Source organism: Empidonax traillii, unplaced genomic scaffold, assembly GCF_003031625.1.
Source record: "Empidonax traillii isolate 1590-97213 ecotype Southwest subspecies unplaced genomic scaffold, ASM303162v1 scaffold2032:size71793, whole genome shotgun sequence".
NCBI lineage: Eukaryota > Metazoa > Chordata > Aves > Passeriformes > Tyrannidae > Empidonax > Empidonax traillii.
The window spans coordinates 41,801-55,017 of NW_020957225.1; the positions used below are offsets into that span (position 1 = coordinate 41,801).

The window sequence follows — 13,217 nt, forward strand, 5'->3', positions numbered from 1 at the left end:
GCTACAATAACCACGTTCCCTGGCACAGAAACCGCCGATTGTGTCGGGCTTTGTTCCTTGCTTCGCCCTCCCCGCTCTCGGCTCCCTCCTCTCCCCGCGGGAGCCGCAGCTGAGGGGACACAGAAAAGCTCTGTGGGAGGCTTGGGAGTGTCACAGAGGAGAAGGAGGGCAGCCAGCCAGGCCCTGACATAACCAGCTCAGAGCCCCTCGGGTCATGGCCCTGCTGCAAGCTCACTTTTCCTGGAAAACACTCACACACGCAAAAAACAAGGGGAATCTGGCAGCATCACCGACTCGGCTACGCTCTGGGAGAAACCAGAGCTGCTGCAAACGATTGAAGCGCGGGTTTGTTGGGTTCTGGGGTGTTTGTTTCTTTTCTTTTTGGCAGGATGAGATGTTGTATTTGATGGCTAAGTGAGATCTTAAGCAATGCCTTGGAACTCGGCCGCGTTTTGGTGGAAGGTTGCGCATTTTGGAGAGGTTTCGTGTCGCTTGGATGACAAAGCAACTGGTTTTCCAAGATCAGCCAAAGACAGCACATCAGCTACGTGTTTTGTGCTGTGAACTCTCAATTCTGGTTCCTGTTTTTAAACATTTTGATCAGTGGATGCAGGGAAATGAAGCAAATGAAGGAAGTGACCCCACACTGGTGGGAAGGGACAAGAAGATGCTGCCCCTCTGCCGTGTTTTGGTTGCACACGTGGAAAGATGTGAATTTTGGAGACATTTCAGGCTGCCTGCATGACAAAGCAACTGGTTTTCCAAGATCAGCCAAAGATGTGAAATCAACTCCGTGTTTTTTTGTTGTGAACTTTAAGTCCTGGTGCCTGATTTTAAACATCTTGTTAAGAGGAATTCCAGGAGGATGATCAGCCAAAGACGCCAAATCAACTCCATGTTTTGTGCTGTGAACTCTCAGTTCTGGTTCCTGTTTTTAAACATTTTGTTTAATGGAATTCCAAGAGGATGATCAGCCAAAGACGCCAAATCAACTCCAGGTTTTTTGTTGTGAACTTCAAATCCTGGTGCCTGATTTTAAACATCTTGTTAAGAGGCATTCCAAGAGGATGATCAGCCAAAGACGCCAAATCAACTCCATGTTTTGTGCTGTGAACTCTCAGTTCTGGTTCCTGTTTTTAAACATTTTGATTAATGGAATTCCAAGAGGATGATCAGCCAAAGACACCAAATCAACTCCAGGTTTTTTGCCTTGGAATTTCTGGATGCCAAAGCACCAGGATTTAAACTGTTTGATGCCGTGGAGGTGAAGGGACTGAGTTTAAAAGGATTCACCTGGTTCCTGGAGTGAAAGCTCACAGCTGTGGGAGCTGAAGGTCCCTCAAAAGTGAGTGTGGGGGGTGGGATTTAGGAATGGACTTTGTCAGAGCTGGTGCTTTGAGTGGGAAAATCCCTGAAACTCTTTCAGATAAAGAAGGAAGAGGGACCTCCTTCTTGGCTGGAGGTGAGAAATGGCCCAATGAGAAGGTCACAGCTCCTTTTCCACAGTGGTACTCGCCTTCCCTGGGCTGGAGGAAGAAGATCGGGGCTTCTGTGGCTCAGAACTTCAGCCACAAAAAGCCAATTCTCCTCTTCCCCCGTGGGAAAAATAAAAAAAACCAAAACAGGTTCTGTCACATCTGCCTTTTCCAGTGAAGCTGCACCGTGAGGTTTGGTTGGTGGTGCTCTCCAGGCTGGCAGGAGAAGACACCCAGGCGACACTTGAAGGTGCCACATCCAGAGTCAGGAGATGTGTTTGGCCTTCCAGCCTGAACTGTTTGGGGAGTGAAAGGGAGGAGAAGTGTGGAGGCACCAACTGTATTTAAAAGTGAGAACCATTTTGCTGCCACGGGTGTTAGTGAGATGAACCAATTGACACATCAAAAGCAAAGAAAAGTGATGTTTTGCTTGTGAATATGCCCATGGCTGAGGGATGTTCAGGAAGAGGCAGTGGGAGAAGGAATCTGTGGATTCACTGGAGATACCAAGCCCAGCCTGTTCCTCCTGCTCCTGTTTTTTCACAGCAGGGAAATCCGGGTGTTCACGACAACAAATCATGGATTTACAGAGTTTAGGGTGGAAAAGACCTCCAAGGTCATCCAGTCCAACCTGTGACCCATCCCCACCTTGTCCCTCAGCCCAGAGCACCGAGTGCCACATTCCTCCAGGGACTCCCAACCTCCCTGGGCAGCCCCCTTCCAGTGCTTAACAACCTTTTCCATGAAGAAATGCAGCATTCATCAACAAAAAGGGGGCTGGGGACACTCAGGAAACACTCAGAGCTCAGTGGTGGGGGGAAAAAAAAAAAAGCTCTGAATAAAGACCATCAAGCAATTTACAGCGGCGTGAGGAGATGCCAAGGAGATGGGGGGGGGGGGGGGGGGGGGGGGGGAGGGGGGGGGGGGGGGGGGGGGTGAGCAGCAGGAATTTAGTGACAGGTGGGTGTTATTCCCACCTGTGACAAGAAAACAAAATGTGGATTTGAGGTAAAAGTGGTGCCTTGTCACACAGCTCAGTGTTAATGAAGCTTTTGGCACCGTGACACGTGACGGGCTCAAAAACGAAAACTGAGGAAACACAGCGTAGCTAAAAATCCCGAGCAGAATAACCACCAGCAATCTGCTGTCAGGCTGGAATGATCCATGAAAAAGGGTCCCCCGTGGCTTGTCTCGGCTCTGGGGATAATGCAAAGTTCTAATTGCCGGTTTGAATGACGGATTAGAGAACGAATTCCTCGAGCTCCCGGGTGCCAAACGGAGAGAACCTGCAAACCGGGAGGATTTTGGGGGGATTCAGAGGGACCTGAGCCTGAGAAATAAAGAGGGGGGTAATTCAGGTAGGACAAGCACAAAGCTCTGAGGTTGATGTGGAGCCATCACCTGCATAAATAGGGGATGAGGAAATCTCCCTGGCAGGAGAAGAAGAGGTGTGAGATCACAGGGTTAACACGTGCCAAACTTAGGGGGAAATTGTGGGAACTTGTTGGAAATTGTTGGAACTCTAAAACCCTTTGTGCTGGGGAGTTAAATTGGTATGAGATGGGATGGGATCCTTCCAGGCTCTTTTCCAAAGGGTTGCTCCATTCTCCCCACTTTTTGACTCAGGGTTCACACAGGGCCAACGAGGATTTCAGGTGGGATCAGTCCAGATTCCTGGGATCTGACACGTGGTGAAGGGCTGGGGAAGTGCCTCCAGAATCAGCAGCTTTAGCACCACAGCCAGGATGCACCAAAGCATAGAAAAACAGCTGACTCAGCATGTCCTTGGTGTCTCCAAGGGGCTGGAGAATGAACTCAGTTGCCTCTCCTGCTTCTCTCTGTCTCCTTCCTGTCATTCCCACGTGGAGCTGGTTCCCTTCCCTAGAGTAGGATTGTGTTGACTTTGCTTTGTCCCAGAACGTTCTGGGTGGGAAGGAACTGGGAAAATCATCCCATTCCATGGGCAGGGACACCTTCCACCAGACCAGGTGGCTCCAAAGCCGAATACACAACTTGCCTGCCAGCAAAAGGTGACCCAAAGATGCTCCTCTGCTCTCATCCCGTAGGAACTTCACTCCGAAGGATGTTTGCTCAACTTCCAGGACACCCCCAAGGTGTCCCAGGATCTCAATCAGCACAAAAGTGTGTGGAGTGAGCTCCGCATAGGAATGACAGATGGTTTTCCCCCTCTTCCAGCTGATCTCTCCCTTAGGCGAGTCCTTAAGCATCGTCGTCATCCCCGGGGAGGGGGGAGTGTCAGGAGTTCGATATTCCTTGGTCCGGGAGAGCTAGGGAAGAGGAGCTGGCTCTGTGCCCGGCTCTCCCAACAGCTCCCCTGGGACCCCCCTCCAATCCCAGGGCAGCCTCAGATGTTAATCAGCAATTAGAAGAGGTGCAGACACCGCTCGTGGGAACGAGGAGCTGCCCTCCGCAGCCTGCAGGAAACTTGGAGTAATAAAAACTCGCTGCGAGATCTCCCGGCAGGAGGGAAAGAAATGTTACCGTGCAAAGATCTCTGCAAAAGTGGCTTTTGTCCTCTCACGCTCCTCCTTAAGGGTTTCATTTGATCGCAAGCACCGATATGTGTGTGTGACCTGCTGTCACTTCTACACCAGGAGGTGAAAGCTCCGCAGTTCTCCTCGTGCCTCGGAGGTTGAGCTCAAGGTAAAGGTGAAAGGTGGAAAGCAGAGCACAAAAAAAAAACAAAACCGATTTTGCACTTGCCTTTTAGGGCTTCTAAACAGAGGTTCCCTTCCCCTTTTGTTTTCCCCCTTTGAGGCGAAATGGCTGAAAATTCCAGCTCTTTTGTTTCCTTGGGCTGAGTGTTTTAAGGCTCCCACCCTTAGGCTCTTATCTAAGATCGGTTTATCCGAGGTCATTTTTGACAGGAGGCAGACACAGGAAGCTCCACAGCAACCAAAACCACGCCTTTCCGATTAACCCTCCATCCCTTGTTTCTTCTCAGTCCTTTCCTACCCTGGGACACCCCCATTCCAATGTTTTTTTTTACACCAAATTCAACATTTCTGCCGTAAATCTCCACAATCCCCTGCCTTCAGCCCCAGCTCTGTTTGTGCTGCCTCCCTGGATCCTGGGGAATTCCTTCTTTGGAGAGAGGCACATTTTGGGTGGAAGGGATGGGGAAAGGAGTGAAAAGCCTCTTCCCTCCCCAAAACAACCTGTGGACTTCTCTCATTCCCATGGGATGCAGCAGAGTGGCCTGTCAGTGACAGCAAAGAAGCACCTGCCCATAAAAAACCTGGAGCATCCCTGGATGCTCCAAACACCTTCCTGAAGGTCTTCTGGGCAACTCTGATCCAGAAGCAAGCAGGAGGGACTTGAGGAGGAGGAGGAGAAAAATCCAAGGTGGGATGATGAGGAAAGGTTGGGATGTGGAGTCAGGCCTCTCCTCCATTTGGGTGGAGCAGGATGGTGTGAGCAGCAGCCTCGGGGATGGTCCATCACAATTCCAGCAGTGCCAGAGGCCGTGCCAGCACCTGGGGCAGGGAGGGCCTCTGTGCCACCACTGTGTTGCTCTGGGCAAAGGGAATTTTGGGGATGAGAGGACACACCCCTTGCAGCAAGGGCGGAGATCCTGGGATCTGCTCTTCCAGCCTAAGGAACGGCTCATATGTCCTCCCAGTCCTCTGCCAAACCAACAATCCATGTTTTACCGTGACGTGGTTTTGGGGAGGTGGGACAGTACTCATCCCCAGAGCAGTTCCCCACCCTCTCCAGAAGAAGACAAATCAGAACACTTCCCATCTGCACAGAATGACGCAATTACTGAAAAGAAAGGCCTTTGCCCCCTTCCTGTGTCGTTGACCCGAGAGCTGTGGGAGCAGTTTTGCTCCGCTAAACATCTCATTTGCAAATCCCACCGGGCGAGACCCACGGGCACAGGCCCAGAGAGCGCCACACAAGCCCTGAAGGAGAAATGGGGCAGGGAAGGAACCTCTCCAGGTGCCCCAGAAGCTGAACAAGCTCTCAGTGAGCCCCACATTTCAAGCCTGAACTCCTCAAGTGGCCATTCAGTTCACCCCCCAAGCCTCTCACTGCAGCCCTAGCGAGTGTGGCGTGAATTGCTGCGCCGTCTCTGCTCCCCCCTGAGCCACGAGAGGAGCTTTGCACTCCTCATTTCCTCATTTTAACACTACCCCTTCCTCCCCGACGTGCCAGTGACCTTGAAATATTTACCCAGGCACCAGTTTGCTCCCTGATCCAGCCCCTGCCTTATCTCCTTCTCCCTTAAGAATGTTCCTGTACCTGTCTCTGCCTTTCCCCCGGCACACACCACATTCCTGCTGCTGGACTCTCCCCCTGCTGCCTTTTTTACCGTGTCCCTCCTCCGGTGAAGGGATATTTTTTTTTGGCCTTGTGTTCACAGTATGAAGACAACGATTCAATGACACCTCCAACAACCACGAGCAACCCTCCAACAACCCCAAAACTCCAACAAATTTGCAAGGAGCGACCAGGGCAGTGTTTTGTGTGTCAGTCTAGAGCAGAAATCTCTGCTGAGCTTTGCAGTCTGTCCCACACCACAACCTTGGTAAGGAGATGGGAGACACGAGCTTAGACCGTGGAATAACCAATATTTTGAGCTGGAAGGGACCCACAAGGGTCATGGAGTCCAAGCAAGCCTTCAGCAGGACTTCCTTCCTTTCCACCACAGGGAATTGGTTCTTAGGTCACCTGCTCATTTGCAGCACCCTGTAATTAATGCTGTCCCTGCCCAGAGGATCGGGATGACTCCGGATCCTGTGGTGGGTTGAGTCCCATGTGACTCTCAGGTCCTGCCTCTTCCTTCCTATTAGCAGACCTAATAACAGACAGGTCCTCTCCAGGAAGCAGTGGGACTGATAATGGGAAATTTATGCGTGGGAGAAAAACCAGGAAGCTGCAGGTCCTCGGACGCTTCTCCTGGGGATGAGGGGAGAGTCTCATGGAATCACAGAAGGGTTTGGATTGGAAGGAACTTAAAGATCACCCAATTCCAACTCCCTGCCATGAGCAGGGGCACTTTCCACTAACCCAGGTTGCTCCAAGCCTCATCCAACCTGGCCTGGGACACTTCCAGGGATCCAGGGACAGCCCCAGCTTCTCTGGGCAATCTGTGCCAGGGCCTCCCCACCCTCACAGGGAAGAATTCCTTCCTCATATCCAACCTAAATCAGCTTAGCAGACACTGAAGGAAGAGAAGAGCTGAAGGAACATACCTTTACCTTCCTAATACCCAGAAATTAAATCTCAGGTGCTGCACCTGATTGCTCGTGTGCAGCCACAAAAAGCCAGACAGACTCTCGTGGGCAAAACCTCAACTTGTTAAGAGACAGAGCTTTTGGGAGTTTGAATTATAGTTTCTCAGTTGCCACAAAGCTGAAACTTCCCAGTTTTTTAGCATTTGGGTTCGTGAACCAGAGAAGGAAACGGTCCCAGCAGCCTGTTCCAGCAGAAGATGTTAGACCACAGAAACACACTGCTCAGAAGGCAGCTCAAGCTGCAACACCTGGCAAACGAGAAATAAAGATGAGAGAAAAGGGAAGCAGGAGTTTGCAGACACGGATTTGTTTCCCAAGCAGAGCACTCTGAATGCACTCCAACAAGACAGGAGCTGGAATTTCTCCTGACAGACGCATTTGCCAGGAAATGCTGACTCTGCAGAATAAACCCCATCTGTGGCACGGAGTTTGTCAAGCCTGCTTGTTTCCTGCTGGCTCACCAGCCATCTCCTCCATTCCCAGGCTTTCCAGACAGCCAGCTTCCCAGGATCCCTCCCCCACTGCCCTTCCTGCAGCTCATTTCTTGGAGGATTTAGTGATTTCTATGGGACCCACTCAATTTGGGCCACTCCAACAAACCTTTCTGGTGGACTTATTTACGCTCTGAGGCCTCGTCCTGCCAAGCAGCCCAGGCTGTCCCATGCCATCCCAGCTCTTCAAGCTTCCCCAATCCTGTATGTCTAATCCAATTTAGGCTCTGGTAAACAGATGGGGAAGTTGTTTCTTTACGTGCTTGGCTCTTGGGATGGGGGGCTGTGCATGCAGAGGGGTCCTACATGAAGAGGGGGCGTCACGCATGCAGGGGTGGGTTATGAATTTGGGGGATGCTGCATGCAGGAGATCCACGCGGGGAGCCCTGCACGCAGGGAATACGTGGACAAACAGGGAATATGCGGACACAGGGAGTATGTGGGGGGGTGTTGTGTGGGTGTGCGCTCAGGGGGTCTGCGAATGCTGAGGTACGGAGGAGGGGAGAGAGGCACGAATCAGGTACAGGGGAGCCGCGAAACAGCGGCTTGCGCTTGAAAAGGGCTGCGCACGAGTGGGGGTCCGGCACGCAGGCAGCGCTCCCGCTCCTGCCTCTTCCTTCACGGAAACCGCAGGGACACGAAAAAAAAAAAAAAAAAAAAAAAAAAAAAAAAAAAAAAAAAAAAAAAAAAAAAAAAAAAAAAAAAAAAAAGAAGAAGAAGAAGAAGAAGGGGGGTGGGGAAACCCCTCCGGAGCACTCCTAGGGCAGAACCAGCCCCGCTCCCCTCAGCCGGGGCGGCCGCTCCCGCCCCTTTCCCCGGCGCCGGTTCTCCCGATCGGGGAATCGAAAGCGGGCGCGGCCGGGGGGGCGGAGGGGGGAGGCGGCGAGGGGGCCGGGCCCGGCCCGCGGGGCGGGGCCGCCGCCCTTTGCCCACCCCCGGAGCCCGGCCCTGCCGCCAGCCCTGCGCTCCGCCAGCCGCCCCTGCGCATCGCCACGGCCACAGCCCCGCAACATGAAGGCGCTGCTGCTCGCCGTGCTGGCCGCGGTGCTCTGCGTGGAGAGAGGTAAAGGGAAGGAGGAAGGGGGGCGGCCTCCGCCGGCATCACCTCTCCCTGGGGGTATCCTGGTCCCTCGCCAGCTCTGCGTTGCGAGCAAATTGCGGGGGGTGTGGAGGGGGGAAGAGGGGGGAGTGATGCGTGTGGGCGCTGGAAGTTGGAGGTTTGCAGGGGGATATAAGGATCGTAAAGGGGCTGGCGGCGCAGAGCTGAGCCGTGGTGGGGTTTGGAGCGGGCTGGGGGGGGTGTCTTTGCCAGCCCTGCCTCGGATCAGTGTCCCTCTTGAAGCGGGAACTTCGGGGCTCGCCTGCCTCTAGGAATAGGTGAGCATCTCCAGCTGTAGCATCTCCGGCAGCGCGCCTGGATATCCTGGAGCTCTTCCCAGTTGCGGCTCGAACAAAGACCCAGGGCCGGCTCCGCTCCCCCTTCTTCGGCGCGGCGAGCCGGGATAACGGCGCTGGGATGGGCTGGGATGCAGCCGAGGGGAAGGAGGGTGGAGGAGAGATGCAATGGCTGATGGAGCAAATGCGCTCGTGATTCTGCTCCCTCCGAGCATCCTTGAGGGCGATGACCCCCCCAGGGGACAGTGCCCTGGGAGGAGCATCTTGGGGCTGCCACCAAACCCGGGGGAGAACGTGGTTCCTGTTGCTGGCTGTTTTGCTGCCAAGTTGCCCAAGTGGCAGGGCCTGCCATCCCCCTCCATTTCTGACTCTCCGAACTCCGAGGGGGCCGTGCAAACACCGCGTATTGTTTCCATATGCCGCTGCTCGGAGGTGCCGAACAAAGAGCGAGCGGGAGAGTCCCGGCCTCTCGCAGCCCTTGCTCGGCAAACGCGGGGCCCTCCTTGCCTTCCGAGGGCACCGGTGAGACGAAGCGAGTTGTTTGCTGCCCTTCCCACTCCCCCCTCCCGGTGGGATCCGGCAGTTCAAGCGCTGAGTCTCGGGCAGAGCCCAGCTGGTGCGTGCTCCGTTCCAGAGGGGAGGATGGGCTGTCCAGGCCAAGGCTCCCCAGCCCCCTCCAAAAAAAAAAAAAAAAACCTTTCAGCTTTAAAAGTTAGTTCTGAGCCAGGCAGAAGGGTTTGGTGCAGGGAGTTTTTAATCCCCGAACGCTTCCAGCATATCCAGGGGGGTGTTTCAGAGGAAAGCTCTACCTCCCGCTCCAAGATCTTGTCCATGTTATTCAGGGTATGCAATGATCCAAGAGCCATGGAAAAGGGAAGAGTTTTTGGCATCGGGGCTGAATGGAAGAGCTCCCCAAGCCAGCAGCATTTTCCCTTGTGCTGCCGAGCTTCAGAGTCGGCTTTTCCAGGATTTTTCCCCCCACACACACACCTTCGCATTGCTTTTCGCAAGAGCGATTCACCCTCTTATCTGAAGGAATTCCCCCAAACGCTCTGCTCTGTTTTGGGAGCTCTTTGTTCCTCCGAGTAGCCGAGCAACAAACAAATACCTCAATCCTTGAGCTGGCGAAAATGTGGCTTCCCTTTTGCATGGCTTGGGACTAATTTTTGGGTTTTTTTCTTTTCTTGTAGCCTTGAGCTCCAACTCTTTCCTCCTCCAGCTGCATTAAATTAATTCTGCCACCCTTCTTGTGCCTTTTGTCTAAAACACTCAGCCTGCCTGTGCTCTCCTAACTCTGCAGGGGGTTATTGAGCTGGTTTTTTGGGGGGGCAAACAGTAACTGAATGTTTCCTCACTTAAATTACGTCGCAGGACTGCAAAGATTCTGTCTCTGTTGGGGGTTAATAGGTGGGTGTGACAAAGAAAAACATGGGGACAGGTAGGAGATGCTGTAGATTTAGTCACATGGCAGAGAATTTCATGCCTGAAGGCCCTTTGGTGTCGTGGACAAACATTAATGGTGCGTTTGTTCCCGGAACCTCTTAAGGTTTAATGAGTATCATTGAGCCACTCGTGCCTCCAGCATCATGAGCAAATCCATGTGGGGACATCTGTCCTGCCCTAAAGCCCACAGGAAGCCTGTAATCCCCTTCATCCCTGCTTGCAGAGGGCTCCTGTGCAATGGGATGAGTCAATTTTACCTCCTCAGGGTGGTTGCACAGTGGAGGGGTTGGGACAGGTCACCTGAGAGGGTCGAAGGAGCAGATCTGGGCTCTGCTCTGACGTCCCACCTTGAGTTTTGGCCAAGCCAGGGAGGTGCTTGGAGGGCTCCATGACTCAACAGCTGGTTCCATCCTCCTCCCCCTCTCCTAAATGCAGAGCCAGGGCCCACTGAGGAATCCCTCCTGGGGTTTTTGGCTCAGCTGGTGGCCCTGGAATCCTGTGTGTTGGCTGTGGCTGCCACTCAGGTAACCCGGGTTTGGTTCAGGGATCGTTGCCAGAGTGATGATCCTTGGAGGGTGGATGAGACACTCCAGGAAATTCCTGCTCGGGGGGTTGTGGTGTTGGCTTCCACTCCAAAGCAGAGTCCTTTGGCTGCCCCGATGTGACATTCAGCACCTCCCACTAACCCACTTCAATCTGTTTCTGGGAGATTATGTTTTGTTTTCTTTCCCCTCCTCGGCTGTGGCTGCTCAAAAGTCGTTCCCCTGAGAACAGCTGTTAGGGTTTTCTTTCTCAGTTTTCTTGTGGAAATCTTTTATTTTCCTGAAAGAAACAGGATCAAGAAGAACCTCAACCCTTTTATTTTCCTGAGAGAAACAGGACTGAGAAGGAGCTCAAGCAGAGTGGGACAGCTCTGAGTATTGTTTGTCTAACTTAGGCTTCCAAATACCCCTGACAGGGACTGCTAAGCTCTCCCAGGGCTTCCCCAGCTTCACATCCTTGGGATAATACTTGTAGGGGCCTGCAAAAAAGCTGGAGAGGGTTTTTTTTAGTGATAGGATAAGCAGGAATGGCTTTAAACTGAGAGAGAGTGGGTTCAGATTGGATATGAGGAAAAAATTCTTCCCTGTGAGGGTGATGAGGCCCTGGAACAAGGAAGTTGTGGCTGCCCCTTCCCTGGAAGTGTTCAAGGCCAGGTTGGATGGGGCTTGGAGCAACCTGGGCTGGTGGAAGGTGTTCCTGGGGGTCGGAGTGAGATGATCTTTCAGGTCCCTTCCAACCCAAACCTCTCTGTGATTCTGTGCTAATCTGTCTGTGGTGGGAGCAGGAACGATTCTGCCTTGAACTTCCCATCCTGGATCAGCCCCTGCCCTGTTTTGCATCCTGTAAACACGGAGGAGGAAGGAGGTGCCTCGTGGAAGAGCTCAAAAATCAGAGCCTCTGAAACCTTGGGAAGAGGCCTGATCTGCCTGCAGATGTAGGTCAACAACTGCAGTGTGGCTGTGATGTTCCTGTGTGCAAAATACAGAGGAGATCAAAGTCCCCGTGTCTGTGCTTGGTCCAGGCTGTTTCCACAACCATTTCCCACCCCTGAATTCCAACTTTTCCTCTTTTCTGAAGGCTGAGGGATGGGAGCCAGCCAGTGCAACCCATCCTGCTGGTGTAGGGTAAGCCATAAATGTTGTGCCAGGGAAGGTTTAAACTGGATATTAAGGAGAAATTTCTTCGCTGGAAGGGTGGCCAAGCATTAGAATGGACGGAATCACCATCCCTTTGGAAGTGTTCCAAAAACTTGTAGGTGCTTTGCCTAAAGACTTGGTTTAGTGGTGAACTTTGCAGTGCTGGGTTAATGGTTGGACTCAGTGGTCTTTGAAGTCTTTTTCAGCCTAAATGGTTCCATGATTCCACAATTTAGGTGACCTGCCTTGGAGGAAGGCATGCAAATGAATGCTCCTGCTCCAAATTGGAAAGCTTGGATGCATCATCTGCCCTCGGAGCGCTGTGACTCCCTGAGCAGTGGGATGGTGCAACTCCAGGTCTTGCTGCGATACCGGACTTGCTCCAGCTGAGAAATTGTTTCCACCAGGTGATGCAGGTCCAAGTGGGAGCCTCACCTTGGTGTCACAGAATCACAGAATATGCCCAGCTGGAAGGAACCCAGGGGGATCATCGAGTCCAACTCCTGGCCCTGCACAGGCCCAGCCCCGAGAGTCCCACCCTGGGCCCAAAGGAAGGTTGTGGGAAGCTCGAACCCGAACGTGGTCACACCTGGAGTGTGTCACAGAATGTCACATGGAATGGTTTGGGTTGGAAGGGACCTTCAAGATCATCCAGTTCAACAGGCAGAGGCTTCATTTCCACTGCGCCTGAGCTGAATAAACCCAAATCCCCAAAACTTGCCTCTGTTGTTCAGTTTTGAGTCGGCAAGCGTGGCTTGAACTTGGTGCGAACAGGAGGGTGACATCAAGTACCAGGCTGTGGCTGTATCAAGGCTTTAGCTGATCCTACCAGGGGCTCAAAATATATCCCTTGTGCTTGAATCCTTCACTAGGACAGGTTTTTTTTTGGGGGGAAAAAACCCAATTTCAGGTCGATCCGGGTGAAATAGCTGCGGGGGGATGCGACACGTCCCACGTGTCGGAGGTGGGGACCACCAAGCGAGGAGCTCCTCCCACCAGCCTTAACTGAGGTGTTGCTTTCCTCTTGCAGCCCACACACTCATCTGCTTCTCGTGCTCTGATGCCTCCTCCAACTGGGCCTGCCTGAAGCCTGTCAAGTGTGGGGAGAATGAGAACCACTGTGTGACGACGTACGTGGGAGTGGGACTCGGTGAGTGCCGCCAGCGCCTCCTGCCCCTTTTGGATGCTCTTCCTTCCTTTGGCTGGGGGGGGGGGGGGGAAAAAAAAAAAAAAAAAAAAAGGAAAGAAAAAGGGAAAGTTCTGCTTAGCAACTGAGCAGTCGGACCCATCCCCCGGGAATTTTGGGGAGGGATGGCCGTGCTGCCGGGAGGAGGAGTCACGTTAAGGCCCACATGCCGCGGAGTCCGAGGGGAATTCAGGGAGGGGGCGGGGAAGTTGTGCTGATGAATAAGTGAAAGCGTGGAGGATGCTGCAGGATTCCTCTGTGGGAAGCTCCAGGGTTGCTACTCCTGC

General features: G+C 53.0%; 1 protein-coding gene across 1 annotated transcript in view; it reads left to right on the forward strand.

Moving 5' to 3' along the window:
• The first annotated feature begins 8,156 nt into the window (after positions 1 to 8,156).
• Positions 8,157 to 13,217, forward strand: part of LOC114071471 (lymphocyte antigen 6E) — an 8,205-nt gene continuing 3,144 nt past the window's right edge. Inside the window, exons 1-2 of the mRNA XM_027909303.1 lie at positions 8,157 to 8,290; positions 12,775 to 12,894. Of these exons, the coding sequence (XP_027765104.1) occupies positions 8,239 to 8,290; positions 12,775 to 12,894 (172 nt within the window). The 5' untranslated portion in view covers positions 8,157 to 8,238. The remainder of the gene's footprint in view (positions 8,291 to 12,774; positions 12,895 to 13,217) is intronic.